The 19,996-nt window shown below is 37.8% G+C and overlaps 2 protein-coding genes across 4 annotated transcripts in view; one reads left to right on the forward strand and one right to left on the reverse strand.

The window, feature by feature from the left end:
- ints13 (integrator complex subunit 13) overlaps nt 1-12,925 on the reverse strand; it is a 38,022-nt gene extending 25,097 nt beyond the window's left edge. For 2 of the 3 annotated variants that reach the window (XR_014626985.1, XM_084406268.1), the window contains exons 1-15: nt 12,650-12,925; nt 11,926-12,171; nt 11,640-11,714; nt 11,324-11,526; nt 9,581-9,661; nt 9,392-9,482; nt 9,060-9,188; nt 7,276-7,360; nt 6,642-6,734; nt 6,478-6,567; nt 6,134-6,312; nt 5,632-5,796; nt 5,116-5,270; nt 4,613-4,843; nt 4,322-4,461 (exon numbers count right to left, since the gene is read on the reverse strand). Coding sequence is in view for 2 of the 3 variants with exons in the window: in XM_084406268.1 (XP_084262394.1) it covers nt 4,322-4,461; nt 4,613-4,843; nt 5,116-5,270; nt 5,632-5,796; nt 6,134-6,312; nt 6,478-6,567; nt 6,642-6,734; nt 7,276-7,360; nt 9,060-9,188; nt 9,392-9,482; nt 9,581-9,661; nt 11,324-11,526; nt 11,640-11,714; nt 11,926-12,150 (1,942 nt within the window). In the remaining variant the exon portion in view is untranslated. Of the gene's footprint in view, nt 1-3,202; nt 3,466-3,555; nt 3,692-4,321; nt 4,462-4,612; nt 4,844-5,115; nt 5,271-5,631; nt 5,797-6,133; nt 6,313-6,477; nt 6,568-6,641; nt 6,735-7,275; nt 7,361-9,059; nt 9,189-9,391; nt 9,483-9,580; nt 9,662-11,323; nt 11,527-11,639; nt 11,715-11,925; nt 12,172-12,649 lie in introns of those variants that run through there. The other variant, XM_084406269.1, reaches the window with a different exon arrangement.
- Nucleotides 12,926-16,995: 4,070 nt separating this feature from the next.
- Nucleotides 16,996-19,996, forward strand: part of LOC311289774 (hemicentin-1-like) — a gene marked incomplete at its 5' end in the record, with an annotated part of 39,027 nt that continues 36,026 nt past the window's right edge. Inside the window, 4 exons of the mRNA XM_084408022.1 lie at nt 16,996-17,008; nt 17,121-17,426; nt 17,512-17,775; nt 19,415-19,681. Of these exons, the coding sequence (XP_084264148.1) occupies nt 16,996-17,008; nt 17,121-17,426; nt 17,512-17,775; nt 19,415-19,681 (850 nt within the window). The remainder of the gene's footprint in view (nt 17,009-17,120; nt 17,427-17,511; nt 17,776-19,414; nt 19,682-19,996) is intronic.

The raw sequence follows: 19,996 nt of genomic DNA on the forward strand, positions 1-19,996 counted from the left end.
TGTCCTTTTCTGGTTGCAGTCAACAACCTAGAACTTGTGGTATTTGTATGTGTGCGATTAGCGAAATTATTACACAGCAGGTCAATCGCGGTAATCTGTGGTCAGATATTTTTGTATAATAACCACAAAACTGACCATTGTCCCAGGCAACCAATTTCCATAGTCGCGATGTAACGGAAGTAGCGACGGATCCTTTCTTCCCTATTTTATATCTATCTGAGTGAAGTGGATTATTAAAAAGAAAAAAAATTGGGTGGGGACTTTGTTGGGGGTTCTGTCCATTGGTTGTTTATTGGATGGAGGCAAATATGAAAGCAAGGGGCAGGGCTTGAGCAGACTAAATGAATTACAAAGACGTGAAACTCACAGAGTGGTCAGGGGTGTTCACTGATATGCTCACACAAAAATCGCTGCAAAAGATGCTTTCCAACAGGTGTTTTACCATTCGTTGTAAAACTGTGGACCTATTTTTCCAAACGCCTCACACCCGTACATTCTTCTGTTGAGAGCTTGAATAATAGACACTCCAGCCCAGTTGAGCCCAACCGGCGGAGTAATACCGTACCTCACAGCACATCCAATACAAGTCAATGGAGTTGGACAAAAACTACGATAAAACCTGTTGGAAAGCATCTTTTGCAGCGATTTTTGTGTGAGCATATCAGTGAACACCCCTGACCACTCGGTGAGTTTCACGTCTTTGTAAACGAAAGTTTAATGCGTTTTAGGAAGGATTGTTCCAGTGCAACTATGCAACCACTGTGTAGGTGGGGGGGGGGGGGGGGGGTGCTACCACAGAAAACGAAAATTCTCGGGCCAGCAGCATTTGTCAATCTTAACCATTGTATTTCATCAGAAACTATCTGAAAACAGGGCTTTAAGTGTAAAATACCGAACTTGTCCTTTAAAGCTGCATTCGGTAACTTCGAGATTTCTTCGCTGTATTCTCGCTTTTTGCTCGCAGGTTTTCTCTCTAGAGCTCCCCCCACAGCTTCGGAATAGATATTTGACAACACTGTTGTAAAAACTCGTTGGCTATTCTCAGACACCAGAGGCTAGCAGATCAACGACATCAAAGCAGATGGGATATTCTTTAAAACGTCTTCTTCATTCGGGTTCGAACAGCGTGAGGGAGCGCAATAACGACGGCATTTTAGCAGATTTCTTTTGGCTTGTAAAGCAATTGTTTACATCGCGAGACCTGATATCACGCGAGACTTCGCCGCCGCCCCAAAGTTGCAAGTGCGAATTTTCTGCTCACGGGCACCAGGGGGGTGCGAAACGACCACCATTCAACCCGAAATAAGTAATATAACCATTCCAATGACTCCGAAGCTGTTCAGTTAAGGTAAAAAAAGTTACTTAGTTCACCTTTAACCAATGGATAGAAGCAAGTTTTTTTTTTTTTTTTTTTTTTTCAATAATCTGTTTCACTCAGATGTACGTCACAATACGGAAGAAAAGATATGTTGCTACTTCTATTACATTGTGACGTTAAGAATCCGAGGAACAGATTTTTTTTTACGTTTACCATTTAGAAATTCAGCCTGGCAACAGTAACAAAAAGTGTCCACAAAGCTGGTCCTAAAAATATCAGAACAATCCCAGTCTCAGCTTAATGAGGGGGTCCAGCTGGTTAAAGACCTGACTAAGTTCAAACACCTTGATTTCCCTGTTGGCTTCTTCCCAACAGAAGTCTAAGCTGCAGACACTGTGAATCCAAAGAGTGTCATGGGGTAGTTATTTTGCCGTTAGATGGAGTTCACTCAAATCCAATGACTGCAGGCTTCTTCAGTGCAGAGGTGGAAAGTTCTGCTGAGAAAAGGAGCACTGCATGCCGAGAACCAAACCCCACACAAACAATTACTTTCACCTCTACGCGATATGTGTGCATAGAGTATGACAGCAAGCATTAGTATCACATATATCAACACTCAATGCCTCATCCTCACTGGAGTCAGAAAACTTGACACTAACTTCCTTCGTCCTTGGCTAGATTCCTGTTTCAGTGCATTACTGAGTCAAAACGCATCAAGGCTTACACATCCAGTAAACACACTTTTGGAGCCTTTTTTCAAAGACTCATGAGCTAGGCTTTTGACTATCGGCATAAAGGCATTATAAAGAGTGGGCTGTCTGACCAACACAAAGAGGTGACCCCACAAGTGTATTAATTTATGCAAAAATACAGTGTTGTTGACATAACTGCAAAAAAAAAAAAAAAAACTGTTCCCAAGCATATCTTGTTTTGTTGTTACAATTTTTTTTACTACTTGCTCAGACAAAAATGAGACTCCATTTAGGCCAGGGGTGTCAACCTCAGTTCCTGGAGGGCCACAGCCCTACAGAGTTTTGTTCCAACCCTGCTTCAACACACACTCACCTGCAGTTTTCAAATAAGCCTGAAGGACTTGATTAGCTGATCAGGTGTGTTTAATTAGGGTTGAAGCTAAACTCTGCAGGGCTGTGGCCCTCCAGGAACTGAGTTTGACACCCCTGATTTAGGCCCTGTCCAAAGTGTTGCCCTTTAGGAGTCATAGCTGGATGTCAATGGCCCTGTCCCAAATGGCACTCTTAGCCCTTGTGGTCTTCCTCAAAGTCCAGATTTTGACAGAAGTAATGTCGCTTTGACTGCCGGGAAGAACGGTGGAAGTGCACAAAGAGGGCACCTTCTGTGTGAGGGCCCTTCTGAAACCTAAAAAGACAAATGTGACACCGTACGGTTTTGTGGACTTAAGGGACACATGCTTGCTCACAGGGGCCAGTGTGAGTCTGCAAGAAAACAATGGCAAATGAAGTGTGTCATTTGGGACAAGGTTATGAACTCCACGAGACCATAGGTGCCCCATTTGTCATTTTAGAGTTCCAAGGGTGCTCAAGAGTGCCTCCATGTGGCCAAATGAACTTTTGGCAGTATTTCACAGAAATGTCCACTTGGATGAGGACCACTGGGACTGAGGGTGCCATTTAGGACAGGACTTATCTTGATAAAGCTAACAAAAATCTTGGTTTATAAAGGGTTGTGTGTATTTTTCTCATTTGTTTACTGATTCGCCATCTCTTGACATTTCCAGAGGTAGGTAGCTGTTCCTTCTGAACACCCATGAAATGCACAGGAAGGTAAATGAACCAGGATGAAGACAATTTGCATTAAACAAAGTACATTTACATCTACACACACATAATACAAACATGGACTAACGCTGTTTACAAGTTTCTTTATTCTGTTTCAGAATATTTCAGAATCTTTGTACAAACTAAAGCATATAAAAAGTGTGTCCTTTATAAAACATTGCCTTGCTCTTCTTTGTCGGGCACAAAACCAGCATCCTGGCAAAAACATCATTTGATATCATGCCAAAGGTCACATCACATCCTCTCAACAAATCAATGATCCTGCAGAGATGAGAAGAGGCGTGTTCCACACATCATCTGGTGGTTTTTCCATTCTCATGAACATCCATCCTAATAAAGAAAACACAGCGAGTAAACACAAAATGACTGATTAATGTGATCACAGGGTACACAGTGAGACAAACAATGAGGTCAACACACCCATTTTCTTCTTTCAGATGTTGATAAAGTTCAGCCTTGTTATTCACTGAACTCAATCTTCCTGCAAACTCCTGATGCTTCCTGGAGTTGGCTTGAGTTATTCTGTTGGTCCAAAGGGTGAGTAGAGACACAGGACCTGCAAAACAAGACAAGAGACCATATTTGACAGCTGTTTCTACTCGTACACAGATCTGATTGGCTGCTGTACCTCATGTTGCCACATTCTGACTTGCCTTTTCATTCACTTTGGATGATGATCTTTCTGACTTGACTTGTAGCTTCTAATTCTGACCATAAAATTGATGCCGTGCACGTGCAGTACAAGTAACTCGACTGTGCTGATGTAGCTGGTGCTTTCTTCGCTAGTTTTTTCCATTAAAGATTGATCATTAAAAACATCATGTAGGTCCACACACAATGGTCCATTAGAGTGTGTAAGTATGTATTCTAGTAGCAGAACATCTCACATTCCCCAAGAGTATCTTGTAAAGCTAGGTTTATGGCTTTTAAATTGAAAGTTGCAATGCATTCTTGAGCATTTGAGATTCACCAGAAGTCATACATTCTTGTTCACTATGATATTTAATTCTTATTAATAAGGATTTAAATCTATAATCCAATGTGATTAATTTAATAAATAATAATAAATTTAATATTTATATTTTAATTTAATATTATTATTAATAAAAAAACAAACAAAAAAACTACACAACAGAGGATTGATTACCAAAAAAAAAAAAAAGAAACATAAAACATAAAAGTGAACCTTTAGATTTCTCCGGAGGCTGCTGCTCCTCTGTAGCTAAACGTGGTTTCTTGTTCAGGGGCTCCGGGGAGTCCGGTGAATCTTTGATGATTTCACATTCGCTCTGTTCGTCCTTCTCTCGCTCCATTACCCCCTTCAGCCTGGAGGAGAAAAAGGACATACAGTATACATCAGAAACACACATATCAGGAGATTAACGAAGAAAGCAAAATCCCCCGTCATCAATCTACAAGTAGCTGCGGTTTGACAGATGTTTATGTGAAGGTCAGCATCTTGTTCATTAACACTAACCTCTCAGAGTCTGTAGTCCAGCCCTTCTCCTCTGTGTCCTTGCCATTTTTCTCAGTTTTGTCCTCTTTGTCCTCTCTCTTCCTTCCCCTTTTTTTCCTTTCCTCCTCCTCGGGTGGTTTGCTCCGACAAGCACTGATACAATCCAGCACACGTTGGTGCCGCTCACTGGTGCCCACATGAGTCTTTACTAACGTCTCCAACTCATTCCACATGATCCGATACTGCTCATCACTATATACATAAAACATCAGCATCAACATACATAGTAAACATGTATTCACTAATACGACTTTGAAAGTTTATGCACACACACATGCTGTGTCAAAATCAAGTGAGCAGTCTATTTAGGCAGCATTGTTGCTAAAATAAATGAAAATCTCCCTTTCAGTTAACATGCTTAGAAGGCAGCTGACTATGTAGGTAGTAGATAGCAAGGCAGCTCACTAGGTTTTGGAACAGAGCCATACAACAAGACAAATCGAAACCTGATTTGATATTCTCACCGTTTGGGACCTTTGCCTCTGGAGCCCACGGTTGAAATGGGCAAAGGGTCACTCTTCCTCTCCATATCAACAAGATTATAGACGGTCTTCTGACAGGTAAGCACATCTTCATCTGTTAGAGTGTCCTTCACTATGAGGTTAGCTAACGGTACCACCTGGAATACACAAACAAAGATGACCACAATACCCAAGAAACACACACACACACACACACACACACACACACACACACACACACACACACACACACACACACACACACACACACACACACACACACACACACACACACACACACACACACACACACACACACACACACACACACACACACACACACACACACACACACACACACACACACACACACACACACACACACACACACACACACACACACACACACACACACACACACACACACACACACACACACACAGATCATGCACACAATATGCATGGCAAAAACTGTCCCCCTGGTTGAGAACCACTGATTTAGATGTTGTTGTCCCTCACCGCCTGCATGTTGAAGATGGTGGTCTGGGAGATGATCATTGGCCAGTATCGTGTGTGTCGTTCTAGTTGAGATTTGGCTCTCTCCACTGGAGCTCTGCCTGCTGCATCTACCATTGAGTCCGGGAATGGAGTCAGACGATTCTCACGCATAAACTCACCGAAGTCCTGAAAAGAGATAATAACAAGATTTACTCTGCAGCCACATGCAGGAAATTTTTGAAACAATTTTCCGTCAAATTTGTTGGCAACACTCATAGTTGCAAATTTGATTCATATGTGGCTGTTGTGAACTGCAAAACGCTTCATCACTACTAATGTACCTCTAACACAATGTTGAAGCTTCTGCCATTTTAGTTTTTAGTTTATAAAGCAAGTTGTAATTACAAATTTGACAAAGACAAACATGTTTTTGACAGGTTGGAAACACGTAATTATGGTTATCACTACATTATGTGATCGCAGCACAAGTCAGTAGGTCAAAGACAGTGCTTGTTGAGCTTACAGTGATGCGGTAGTCGGTCACTCGACCACCGCAGCCCTCGCTGATGGAGGGCGGGTCCTCCAACGTTGAGCGTGTGCTGTTCAGGACATGCAGAAAGATTTCTCCTCCATGGCTGCTCAACATGTGACTGATGACCTTAGACCCTGACTTGCGGGGCTGCTCTAGTAGCACAGATCGACCTGGGAAGACCCAAGACAAAAGGAAAATATACAATAAAGCATGTACTTCCACAGTTTCATATCCCAGCCTCTCTCCTTCTGTTACCAAAAATATTAATGAGTGAAACTATATTCAATAAGAAAAAAATGCATGGTGGGGCAGAGAGATTGTGCACACACACACACCGTTCAACAGGAAGTTGGTGAGGCAGGAAGATGGCCGGCTGTTAACGTCCACTGGAGAAATACGATACGCCCCTGTGCAGTAATGCAGTTCTGCAAAAAGAAAGAAAAATCATGAATTTGTCATGTGGCAGAAAGAAGAAAACATTTCCCAGAGTTCCACTCACCTACACTGTTGGTGCGTGGAGTGCACCATTTGAGTGTGACGGTTTCCTTCAGCCCACTGTCTCTGCTGGTGCTGCCGGCCATGTGCAAATCACCTACACATGAGATAAACACAAAAATGAGTAACATTGTGCTTAATTTATCCTTTTCTTTCCCACATAACAATATCAGATTTAGTACATGAATTTACAGAATTTTCATTTTTAAATGAACTATCCCTTTAATTAAATAATTGATCACCGGTATATTATATTCAAATAAAAAAATCTCATAAACATTGATAAAAAGGTTTTTACTTGATACAATTTGAAATTTCAAAGACTTTCTCAATATTTAATTAATAAAAAGTGTTAAGTATAGTAATAACATGTAAAACTTTGAAATGTCTTTATATTCACTCATTGATTGGAGGTTAATAATCAGATACAATATGTTTATTGTTGAAAATATAATGTATAATTGTTTTATAGGCTTATGTTCCATGGGCCAAAACTGACCCGGAATGTGATAATTGTTTTTTGGGTTTTTTTTTGCATTTTTTTAATGCGTTATAAAGGTTGATAACAGATGCTGTGGTCTAATGTCCAGATGATTCATGCAGTGAGGATTTTTGATGCAAAGGACTGATTTACTCACCACTCTTAATAAATTCCATATGTGCATCACGATGGTGCAGAAGCTCAACGTCATAATTTGCTGAAGTGTTAGCATGCTGCTCCTCCTTCTCACACATGTACATACACACACAAATACACATACGCATCAGCAGCTGGGTCTCTACACTACTAACACATCACAATCTACTGCTGCTTTCATGTTTGAAGAGCACAGATTATAAAATAACTGTGCCCTCACAGATATGATGTCCACAAAGGCCTCGGAGTCTCCCAGCTGGTTCATATGCTGTGGAGATCAGAGACTGTAAGCAACAAATAGAGCTTACACACATTAAGAACAGGAGAAGAAAGGAGAAGGACTGGGAGAACAGAGACGGGTGGACTCCATGGAGCAGGACGTTTCATCCCTGGGGTCACTGGCCTCAAACACACGTCTTAAAACTACTGTGTGTTTCTGCAGGGACCTGCAGCTTTTAAAAACACAAGCGACCAGAACAAGAAAACACACTTCACATCCTGCCACACCCAGCCAGGGCAAAATACATCACCCAGAAAGAAGAGAGAGATAGAGATAGCAAAAGCAAAAGAGAAATACCCCCGATAGAGAAAAAGTCTGGGGGCTGAAAGGGGATCTAGAGGGTCAATTGTTCATCCAGCTGGGTGCTAATCTACACTCTTTGGAGAGCATGGATGTGTGGAATTATTCCTTTAGAATTCTGTTAAAGTCAACATGAAATGGCTTTCGCAACCCATTTAACTTCCCTGCTGTGATGAATTTTAAAGTCAAACTTATTGTTCAAAAAGACAAAAAGGGTGTGGGACCTATCCATTAAGAATTGACTGGATCATAAAAAATGGATATCAATCATTGTGATCCAAACAAGTTGGTTCTGTTCAGTGTTTCAAAAAGTCTTATAAATCAGCCAGAATGGTTACAGCATTAATCTGATTCACTTACTGAATCGCAGATGATTAAAAACAGTGTGTGTAAACACTTTTTTTGCAAGAATGATTTTATATGTACCTTAGATTTCTGTACAAATCTAAAATGGAACCATTAAGAAGGATCTGAATCAGAATTGTTAAATATGACTTATTTTTCAGAGCTTCTTGATGTATCCAAATAAAAACACTTCTCTTATTTAAGACTGACCAACATTAAATTACAACATTGACTAATGACAAGATTTTAAAAATCTGCATTACCTACAAGAGTAGCCAAAAGTGATGCAAAATCATTTCAAAAGTAATTTCAAGGCAGAGTATTATTCAAACAAAGTGTAAACATTTCTTCTTCTTTTTTAATAATGTGCATAATAAGACCAGGAATGTGCATTAGGAAACTAAATAAGGTACATTTTGATTTCATGTTGACTTTATACATTAAATAAATTAATGAATAATATTTCATATATAATTTTAAAAACTACTTTCCTTAATAGGCCTTATATTTTTTTACACTGTAAACATACAACAGTATTATCCAAATGTATTAGTTGTGCTTAGGAAAAAGTTAAAATTAGTACAGCCCAATTAAATGTAATAATATGTAAATCTTTGAAGCTCCCATTAATAATCAGAGATTAGCAAGAGCTGGATGAGGGGGTGGGGTTTTGATCTGGATAAGTAATAGTAGCTCTTGTAAAGTACTGACCTGCTCACAGACATTTAATGTAGGCTAGCAAAACAAACAATAAACCATGAAAACAGCAGCTGTGTAAGCAACCAATATAGTGCAAACAAGTGATGAAGAGAGAAAGAGAGAGACAGGCAGAGAGGAGAATGTTTGACAGTCAGTCTGACCTTCATTGGGATGTTTGTGATGGTGGTTGAGGCCAAATCAAAGTGCTGCTGAACCAGCACATTCAGTTTGCAGGCTAGATAGCGTCCAGCTCGCACACTGTGAACCTCACTGCTCAACACTGATGAGAGCTGCACACACAGAGAAGACAAAGAGACATTACTACACAATAGTGACAACAAATTTGCAGTATAGTTCTTTTTAATACTGAACCTGAAACAATTATGGAGCTGGTTCATTTGATTCAAGGCTCAGAACTCAGAAAATATCTCATTAAGTAAAATCCCATTGAAAATGTATTTGCATTTAGCAGTAATGCAGAGAGAGATGCTACCTCTTTCTTTTGCCGATCTGAGACCAGAGTGTCATCACCTTGCGGGTAGATGTGGACCAGCACAAGCTCACACTGCTGAATTGGCATCAGTCTGCACAGTAAAAAAAAAAAAAAAACCGGTAAGATTACGAGCCTGCTAATTGAGTGAGAATTAAAGTGACTCCAGCACTCAGAGGTATCAGAACTGACCTGTCAGAGCCAGCTGCCAGTTTATTCTGCTCTTGAATGGTTTCCAGCACACAGTCCTCTAGCATTCTGACATGAGTGTCACTAAGAGGGAGAGACAGATATATATATATACACACCCTATCATTCAAAAGTTTGGAGTCGTAAGACTTTTCATGTTTTAGAAAGAAGTCACTTATGTTCATTTATTTTCTGAAAAATGCAGTAAAAACAGTGATACTGTGGAAATGTTTTACATTTTAAAATAATAGTTTTCTATTTTAAATTACATTAAAAAGTAATTTATTCCTGTGATGACAAAAGTCCATATGCATACAGAAACATATTATACATATTTATGCAGATACATCTTTTTTAATTTAATGAATGGAAAGTTTAAAATAACAGCATTTATTTGATATCTGATCTGTTAAGGGGTAATTAAATGTGTAATGAATCATGTAAAAAAAAAAAAAAAAAGTATCATCTTTTATTGGAAAATTTTACAACAATTTATCAATCTTTTAAACAACTGATAAGATAGTATTCAAACTACATTTTTATAAAAATCACCTGTCAAGTTTCTAATATAAGTATTTAAATCAACACGTTAAACGATGTTCACTTACCCGGCAAAGTTTTTCAATTGGATTGGCATTTATTTTCTTTAGCATGAAGTGTGACGTATTTCACTCAGTTCTCCAATCATTCCGATTCATTTTCAGCGATTAAAGAACAAATGTAGCCTGGGTTTCCCCATGCTGCCTTGCGCACAGCGCGATTTTATTCCCGCTGCTAGGCAGCCTGGACACCATGGACCAGATTTTCCCCTCAAAAAGGGAACCAATCACAGAACGGGGAGGGGGCAGCAAGACAATGACGACGTCTATGCGACACACCGAAGCAGTTTGTTTAAAAATAAATTGTGGGGTTTTTTTGTTGATAAAAACATGTCTGTAGAGTGTTTATATGTACCTTCTACCCTCATGTTTGTCTTGCACAAACGGCAATAGTCGCTGAACGCCATCGTGTACACAAATCTTTGACCCATCGTCTTCTTCCTCGTCGAATTTCTGTCGCTCTAAATACGTCATCTGGTATAATTGAAACGATTGGCTATGAGCTACGTACAGGCGCATTTGATAGACATTCGTAGCGCCCAAATAAACGGCTCTGGGCATTCGTAAACCACGCCTCAAATACGAGAAAATCAACATGTGGTTCCCAGACCACGTCTCAATGAGACGAGGTCTGACGTTAGCCAGGCTAGAACAAATGTATACTCGCGTGTGATATGTGTTACGTACGTTATCGCCTCTGACAGACAGCATGTTGAAGCTGCTCAGGTCATTATTTTCTCCGTTATCGTAAAGCGATGACACATTCAAAACATCCAGTAGTGTGGGTTTTCCAGGAAATGCGTGTACTCGCTGGACCTCCATTACTGTGTATTGTACACGTTATTTTTGTGATAGACATCGATGTTGTGATATTCAAATGATGTGGATTTGAAAGTAAGGTAATAAGTATTTATTTCTTAGCCGGCAAGTACTCAGTGAAATTTACTGACTTGTAAAAATCAAGGGTTTTTTTTTTTTACCAGGAAAGGAGTGGTTGTTTTTATTATCTCTTATAAAAAATAAAAACACTTTTATTTAAACCCATGAAAATGCAGATCATGTTGTAAATAATAGTAAATCACTTTTTAAAAACTATTGTTCTACCCCCTAGCAGATTTTGACTAATATATACAGGTATAGTGCTTACCTTTTGGCATTGGTGAGACAGATAATGCGCCCCCTATTGGCCACTCTGTCAGCCGTGTCCATCAGAGCAGTACGAGCCTCATGCTGATATTCTGTAATCTTACACAGTGATTCTACTGCCGCCACTAGCCCATGCAGGACACTGCAGCATTCAGGATCCTGACGAGGGTTTGGAGGCCCAACAGCTGCCAATGCAGCCATCAGCTGACAAACAGCACAGATATACACTTAACAGTAATTCAACACAATTCTCAAAGTACTCTGGTACAAGAAGGGTGCTTGATGTGGACCTGCTGAGTGACAGATGTGCGTTTTACCTCCTGTGTGCTCTGATCTTGTTGCTTCCAGCTGTTCAAGATGTGAACCTCAGAATCGCTCACAATGTAGTTCACCTGAGAGACATTAAAGGAATAGTTGAAACAGGAATGTAATTCTGTCATTATTTACTTAACCACAATTAATTCCTAATTTATATCCTACTTTATTCCACCGTAGAACATAAAAAGAGCATTTTTGAAGAATTTTCACACAGCTCTTTTCCATACAAAACAGCAAATTCATAGCGACTATACCTATAAACAGCGCCAGTTTCCATACACTTACCAGTTTCTTGGTGGGATAAATGTCATACAGGATTCGACAGTACTCCATGGAGCATTCAATTGCACACGTCCAGAGAGATTTTGAGACTGGAGCCAGAGGAATCACGCCCTGTGAACGGCTTTTGGTCAGCATGTCACATTCAATCAGCTGCCGGCTGGACTCTGCCATGTACGGGCAGTGATCGACCACAAAGGCCGTCTTGTGTGAAACTGCGAACATCCTCATCCTGGTCCTGCAGCACAGAGACTGTAAAAAATAAAACAGGCACTTGAAATATATGGATTTATGGCAAGAGCCAACCCTGCTCCTGGAGAGTCACTGTCCTGCAGAGTTTAGCTCTAACCCTAGTCGAAAAAGGACACATAAACATCCTAATATATATATAACGTTACATACATACAGAGAGAGAGGGATCGTATAACCAAAGTATGTAACAAATATATATATATATATATATATATATATATAACAATAGCTAACATATTATCTTATGCAACACCTTATGAAACTAAGCATTAATGTTAAGTAAAAAAAATATATATATATTAATGTAAGTAAACCTGTCAACAGAGTACACAAACTAACGTTAGCTAAACATCTCAGTCTTTCTGAGAAGAGAATGTCATTACCGTTACAAAAGAAATTAGTAGTAGTAATACAAAGGTGTCGAGGATTATTTAATTGATGATAATTATGTAAACAATAATAGTTATTATTTGATCACCTTGTGTGTCACAGAAACGCAGCTAGCTTTAGCTTGCTAGCATCGCCTGCTAGTTTTCCATCGATGGAAAATGCGCACTTAATAAAACCTCTCGCATGGAAAATGATGGTATACAATTGAATTTATAAAAAAAAATAAACAAACACAAATGACAAATCGATAACATGTAAAAGGGAACCAGAAGAATTAGCAAACGGCCCGACAGAAGAAAAATAAAAGCGCAAGGGACATAATACGCCGTTACTCACATCCGTCCGTCAGTGAAATTCCGCCCTGGCTGTAAGCTCAAATGAAACGGTCCTGGTGCAAAGTGGCATGATCATGGGGACGTGACTGACACGTTCATTTCAGTCTAAGTAGTCAAAATATTTGAATGTTAAATTATTGAGTTATTATAAAGGAGTAATTCATACGCAGCCCATAAGCAGAAATACTGAAACGTTGGACTCGAGACGCTATACAAATCATGCTGTCAGTGTCATGGAAAGACCAAAGCCGTTAAATATATTTCATGACATAATATTTCAATAAAATAAATAATAATTAAATTTCAACGGCTCTGGGAAAGAATAATCAAGCGAGTCCAATTGGCCTTTTCACACGTAACCGGAAACTAGATGTTTGTTGTTCATTGTGCGTAATAATACTTTGCATAGATTGCAAGATGTTTATTGTTGGGTTCTGCCACTGCTGAGTAAAATGGAAAGATAATAAGTCAATAGCAGTGAGCTACTTGTTTTCTTCACACAGCACAGCTCATTCAGTAGGCTAGTCAGTTACAGCAGATCACTTGTACTCTTTATAAATCAATATTCAGAGGGTTTCTCCAACTTTTATCTGCCTTTTCTGGTAAGTATTTTAATATCCCATAGCCTAGGACCTAATCTTTAGTTTTGATATTTTTAGGTGTGCTCATTCTGTTTTAGATTATTTTATTCTGTACACTTCAAGATAAAGCAGCTGTTCTTAGTAATTTATTCCTTAATTGAGTTTATAAGAAGCAATAGGCTACAGCTCAGCAAGTAATGGATTAATTTTGACTTGTTTTATTCTTGTGTTTTCATTCTCTCAATAATTTATGATTTATTGAAACTTAAGACCAGATCCCTAAATGGACTTAAGACACAGTATCTTGACGTTCAAAATGTTTCATACATGTAAACAAATACAGACCTGAGTCACTTTCAGAACAACTGCTTTTTATTTCTTGAGAAAGCATAACTTTACACTATTTTAGCTTCCTCACAGAGTAAGTGCGACCAATCCAAATGTCCATTAAGATTCCAGATTTAACTGCTTACTGCTTAACAGAACTTACTGTATAAAACAGACGGTTTGCTCCAGATGATTTAGAAATGATGCAGAAGAATTTTGGTTTATCATTCCAGAATGGCAATTTTGAATGTATGTTTATATAATTTCTGTGATGTATCATTTTTGTTTAACCTTCTTTTAATGGCAAGATGAGTGTCGCTGAGAAAGTCTGTGTTTTTGTCTTTGTCTTACAAAGTATGTGAAACTCTTCTTCACCTTCAACAATGTCTTTAATGAGACATTTGTTAGATGAAATGAACCACTAAAATATTTATCATGAATGTGTATTTTATATCATGAGTGTATTTTAGTCTGTTGTATATAGGTCTAAATGGTTTAATTGCAGAGTTGTTAAGTATTTAAGTAATAGTACTTCATTACTGTATTATATTATTATTTATAAAACCGAATGCTTGTATGATTACTCAATTATGTTTACAAGAAAAGCATAATACTTATTACTCCATTACAATTTCATGTAGACTTAATAGTACAACATACATAATATTATGTCAGACATTATGATCTTTCCCCAATGATTTAAAAAAAAGTCTTTATCTTAATGTGACTAACAAGCCAATCAATCATGCTTACATAAGTTTAACTTTTTTTTTAAACAGCCAATTAATTTTATTTTAGAGCAAGTAGTTCCCTTTCGTGGTCAACGAAACCACGTTCGTGGTCGTGGTCATTATTCATTAATGAAGGAACAGTATTCTAAAGTGTTACCATAAAATGTGTTATTGTAGGCCTATATTATTGTATGTTCTTACATATTCTTAATTGATAATAACAAACTTTTGAATGCTGCTGTCTATGCTGAATTTTTTTTGTCATTGTTAATTGACAAAATATTAAATGATTAAAAATATCCATTTCTCATAATCCCAGGTTGCTATGTCATGCAGGTTTGTTTACACATTAAACTCGTGGCCACTCAAAATAGATGTTGTTCCCTCATAGGACCCTCATAGGGAACCTCATAGTCGTTCCCTCAGAATGATCTCGAGGTCAGGACATATTATCACGTTCCCACAACAAAACTGTGAACCGGTGTCCCTACAGGTGTAGGAAACATAGACAACTGCTTCTATAAGCACTCATTTGTGTAATAGTACAATTTACTTTATCTGAGATATATCCTTTTTGTGACAACTTTCCAATATCACTCACAACTAGCCACAATGAAAAGCAATGATGTCAGAACAACCTTTTTTGCTTGAGAAACCATATCATAAAACAGTTTTTGTGTTCTTTGTGCAATCAGTCCCATATAGAGACCACCATCAAGTAAAGTTTAACTGCTTTTACTTCAGTTTTTTAATACAGATTATTTGCTTCAGATGATTCATGATATATGAGAAAAATTATTTGTTTGAAAAATCATAAAATCTTAAAACCTAAAATCTTTCCAGAATAACAATTTTGAAATGTGTTGTTTGTATCATTTTGTCATGAATGTGTTTTTTTTTTTTTGGCCTTTACTTAGGTTTAACCTTCTTTTAATGGCAAGATGGGTGTTGCTGAGAAAGTTTGTGTTTTTGTCTTTCTCTTACAAGGTATGTGAATCTCTTCTTTACCTTCACCAATGTCTTTAATGAGACATTTGTAAGATGAAGTAAACAGCTAAAATGTTTATCATGATGAATGTGTTTTTATATGATTAGTGTATTTTAATCTGTTGTGTATAGGTCTAAATGGTTTAATTGGGTGTAAATGTAGTGTAGTGAGAAACAGTACTAAAGTTAAAGATTCTGTGTATTTTTAATAACTCAATTAAACGTCTAAGTACCTAGCCAATAAATAAATAAATAAATAAATATTAATAATTGAGTCAAAAAAAGTAAAAGTAAAAAAGTGTCTAGGTTTATAAACTTACAAGTAAAAATATACCTTTCTTAGATTTTCAATTGACTTTTGAAAACAATTAAGAGACAGTATAGAGATTTTTTTTTAATTTTTTTATGCAAATACTTCATTGGCTGTTTAAAAGAAAACTAAAACTTATGTGAGCATGATTGATTGGCTTGTTAGTGACATTAAAATTAAGAATAACAAATTTTATTTTTAAATCATTGTGGAAAGATTTAAGCCATGATGACTGACATAATGTACTTTGTACTTTTAAGTCTACATGAAACTGTAATGGAGTAAAAAGTATTGCGTATTTCTTGTAAATGCAATTGAGTAATCGCAAGTATTCGGTCTTAACAGAACCGCTATAGTATAAATAATCATAAGTACAGTAGTGCTTCTCAAATACTTTTCAACTATGCAATTAATAGAGGTCTGTTGTGTTACATGTAACATGATGCAAAGTAACAATCTGATTACCTTATTTTAATACAAGCTGTATACTAAAGACCAAATTCATAGATGTAAAATAAAGAAAGTTGAACATCAAATTACATTTGATTTAAAATCAAGTCTGACTTTTTGCCATGTTATTATTCTGGTGTTGATTCAGTCTAAAGCATCTATCGTCATCAATCCACACAGGCTTTTTATTGATTTTCTCCTCTGCTTTTAATGCAATATAATTTTTTTTTTTTTTTTTTTACTGAAATGTAAATGAGGTCTATTTGTAAACTGAAATGTATAGTCAATAAAGGGTTTGTGTTTAAGGATGGAAATGTGCTTGTACATTTTTTTGTGTGCTTTAACAGTTTGTGTTGTGTGTGTTGTAGGTGTTTGCTGTAGAGATTTCAGCATCAGTCTGCCAGAGAAGATTGACGCTCTCAGTGGATCCTGTGTGATTATAAAGTGTACATTTGAGATTCCGGATAAATATGACGAATACCTCACTGAGAGTGCTGCTACAGGACAGTGGTTCAGAGATGAAAATAATGTGTTTAACTCTAGAGTTCCCAATTCTAATCACTTTAAAGGGGAAATAACTGGAAAACTACATGAGAAGAACTGTACCACTGTCTTTTATAATGTTGGTTCAAATCATAATGGCAAATATTACTTTAGGATTGAGAGTGGTAGTGTTCTGAAATACAGCAACAAAGAAAGCACATCCACTGTAAATGTCTTTGGTGAGTGATTTGAGTCCTTTTTCATTTAAATGAATGTGTTAAAAATTTATATTTTAAATATATTTGTCATGCCATTATTGTCAGTATACTTAATCTTGTATTTGTGTGTATTTCAGAGTCTCCCCCCAAACCCACAGTGAAGCTGTATGAGGATCAGGATCAGGAGGTGTTGGAGGGGAGCTCTGTGAGTCTGCGCTGCTCTGCTGAGACTCTCTGCTCCTCTCCTCCACCAACTCTCACATGGAGCTTCACTCCCAGAATCCCCCTCAGTGAGAGCAGCAGACAACAGGAGCTCCTCATCTCTGATCTGAACTTCACTGCTACTCACCGTCACCACAGAGTCACTTTCACCTGCACTATAACCTACCAGCTACAGGACAAGAACAAAACAGCACAGGACAACATCACATTATATGTTCAGTGTAAGTGATGCTTTGTATCAGTTTTGACTTGGTAATCATATTATTGTAAATTGTATTGTGTGGCAATGTATTTGTTTCCCCTCAGATCCCCCTAAAAACACATCAATTTCTGTGCTTCCGTCTGGCTCGGTGTTGGAGGGCAGTTCTGTGACTCTGACCTGCAGAAGTGATGCAAATCCAGCAGTGAACTACACCTGGTCTAGAAAGAGTGAAAGAGAGTTGAAGCAGCTGCAGACTGGAGACACCCTTACCTTCGACAGGACCGACCCGACACAGAGAGGCTGGTACCACTGTACAGCTCAGAACAAACACGGCTACCAAGAGTCATCAGTGATGCTGGACATTCAGTGTGAGTAATAAAGGAATAGAGAGAACCTTTCAACCAATAATAAACTTTATTCCATCATTAACTATGTTTTCTATGGAACACAAAAAAGTTATTTAGCAGAATGCCCTGGCTGTTTTTTTTCATACAACAGCAGTGAACTGGGGCTGTCAAGTTAAAAAAGACAAAAAATTAACATTAGACATAGGTCACATTTGAGGTGTTTGTTTCTTTGTTTGTTACAATTTTTTAATGTTCGTGAATCATTATTTATTTGCACTTATCCAGAAGTCAATGAATAATGCAAAGAGTGTACAAGTCCTTATTTTTGTCAGCCCCAGTTCCTATTCACTTTTATCTGGAAAAGTGCAGCCTGGATATTCTGCTTCTTTTTCTGTTACATGGGGAAAATCAAATGAGTTTTGGAATGACTATTTTAATGTCTGTTTTACTTGCTGATTTGCTTTACATTCATTAGCACTTTAGTTGAAGCATATTCTATGCTAGTCGGTGTGACCTTTTATCTTACACCTTTAACCCTATGGTTATTCAGATAGGGTAAGGTTAGTCAAATTTAGCCTAATCCATAAAGAACTCAGCCGCCAGGAGGTTGAAGTCCTTCAGGAATGACGTAGAAGACTCCCTTGTGGTTGTTCTTTTTTTGAGGCTCAGTTCGTAGTTATAAATAAAGTCTCACAGGAGGCAATCATAACAATAAAAATGCTTGTTTTATTGGTTTCAATACAAAGCAGTTAAATATAAAATAAAACTTAAAATCAGCTTAAGCTAAAAAGCTCTATAATCTAGCCTTTAACCAGCAATATTGGAGATGCTGTCAAGCGCCCCTTGTTAGGGTATCAGGCATACTTCACGCTTAATGCAGGCAGCATCTGAGGAGGCCTTTTACTCCTCAGACTTTTATACTACTTTTGGGGAAATTCCACTTCCATATTTGTCATGAATGGATCAATGTCTTGTATGATCCATTCTTCCTGCTGTTGGAGTATCAGTCTCTGTGACTCAGTCTCAATCCCCTGGATGTCCTTTCTCTGTCTATTTACGCTGTTGTCTTCTATAACACTCTTCCTCTTCTTCTCTGAAGTGTTCGTCTGCTCTCTTCACCCCTGTTTGTCTTCTCATTTAACTTTTTGTGGTTGGTTACAAACAGTTCATGCACTACAACTTGCACAACCATTGTTTAGTCGTCTTATCTTGGCCCACGTGTATCTTCTCATTTACCTTTTTTTGCTTGGTTACAAACAGTTCATGAACTACAACTTTCACAATTTTCTTCTCATCTCATCTTGTTTCAATGACACACAAAATGCAACATCATTCTGAGTCGCCGTTTGCACGACATAGCATTTCATGCAAGCATATATGGCATTAATTCAAAAGCAAATAAATACCATCTTTAAACAGGCAAGTAGCAATATCATAATCTAAAACATCTAAAATGAATAAATAAAACCTTTATTAGTACTCCAGTGTCAAGTTAAAAGTACTATAGAGCCAGGAACAAATGCAAACAAAAACAAATCTCAGCTAGTGTCTGAATGTGAACTGTTAGCCATAAAAATAGTCATTAATATGTAAGCCATCTTCAGTGTCTATCATATTATTTTAAATTGTATTGTGTGGCAATGTATTTGTTTCCCCTCAGATCCCCCTAAAAACACATCAGTTTCTGTGCTTCCGTCTGGCTCGGTGTTGGAGGGCAGTTCTGTGACTCTGACCTGCAGAAGTGATGCAAATCCAGCAGTGATGAACTACACCTGGTCTAGAAAGAGTGAAAGAGAGTTGAAGCAGCTGCAGACTGGAGACACTCTTACCTTCGACAGGACCGACCCGACACAGAGAGGCTGGTACCACTGTACAGCTCAGAACAAACACGGCTACAATGAGTCATCAGTGATGCTGGACATTCAGTGTGAGTAATAAAGGCTTTTTATTAGAGAGAAATAGAGAGAAACTTTCAGCCAATAATAAACTTTATTCCATCATTAACTATGTTTTCTATGGAACACAAAAAAGTTATTTAGCAGAATGCCCTGGCTGTTTTTTTCATGCAATAGCAGTGAACTGGGGCTGTCAAGTTTTGAGGTGTTTGTTTCTTTGTTTGTTAATTTTTTTCAATGTCCATGAATCTGTATTTATTTGCACTTATCCAGAAGTCAATGAATAACACAAATTTATAAGATTTTAAATAGAGTATACAAGTCAGGTTAAAGGTGTAAGATAAAAG

This window comes from Rutilus rutilus, assembly GCF_951802725.1.
Source record: "Rutilus rutilus genome assembly, chromosome: 4".
In the NCBI taxonomy this organism is placed as follows: Eukaryota; Metazoa; Chordata; class Actinopteri; order Cypriniformes; family Leuciscidae; genus Rutilus; species Rutilus rutilus.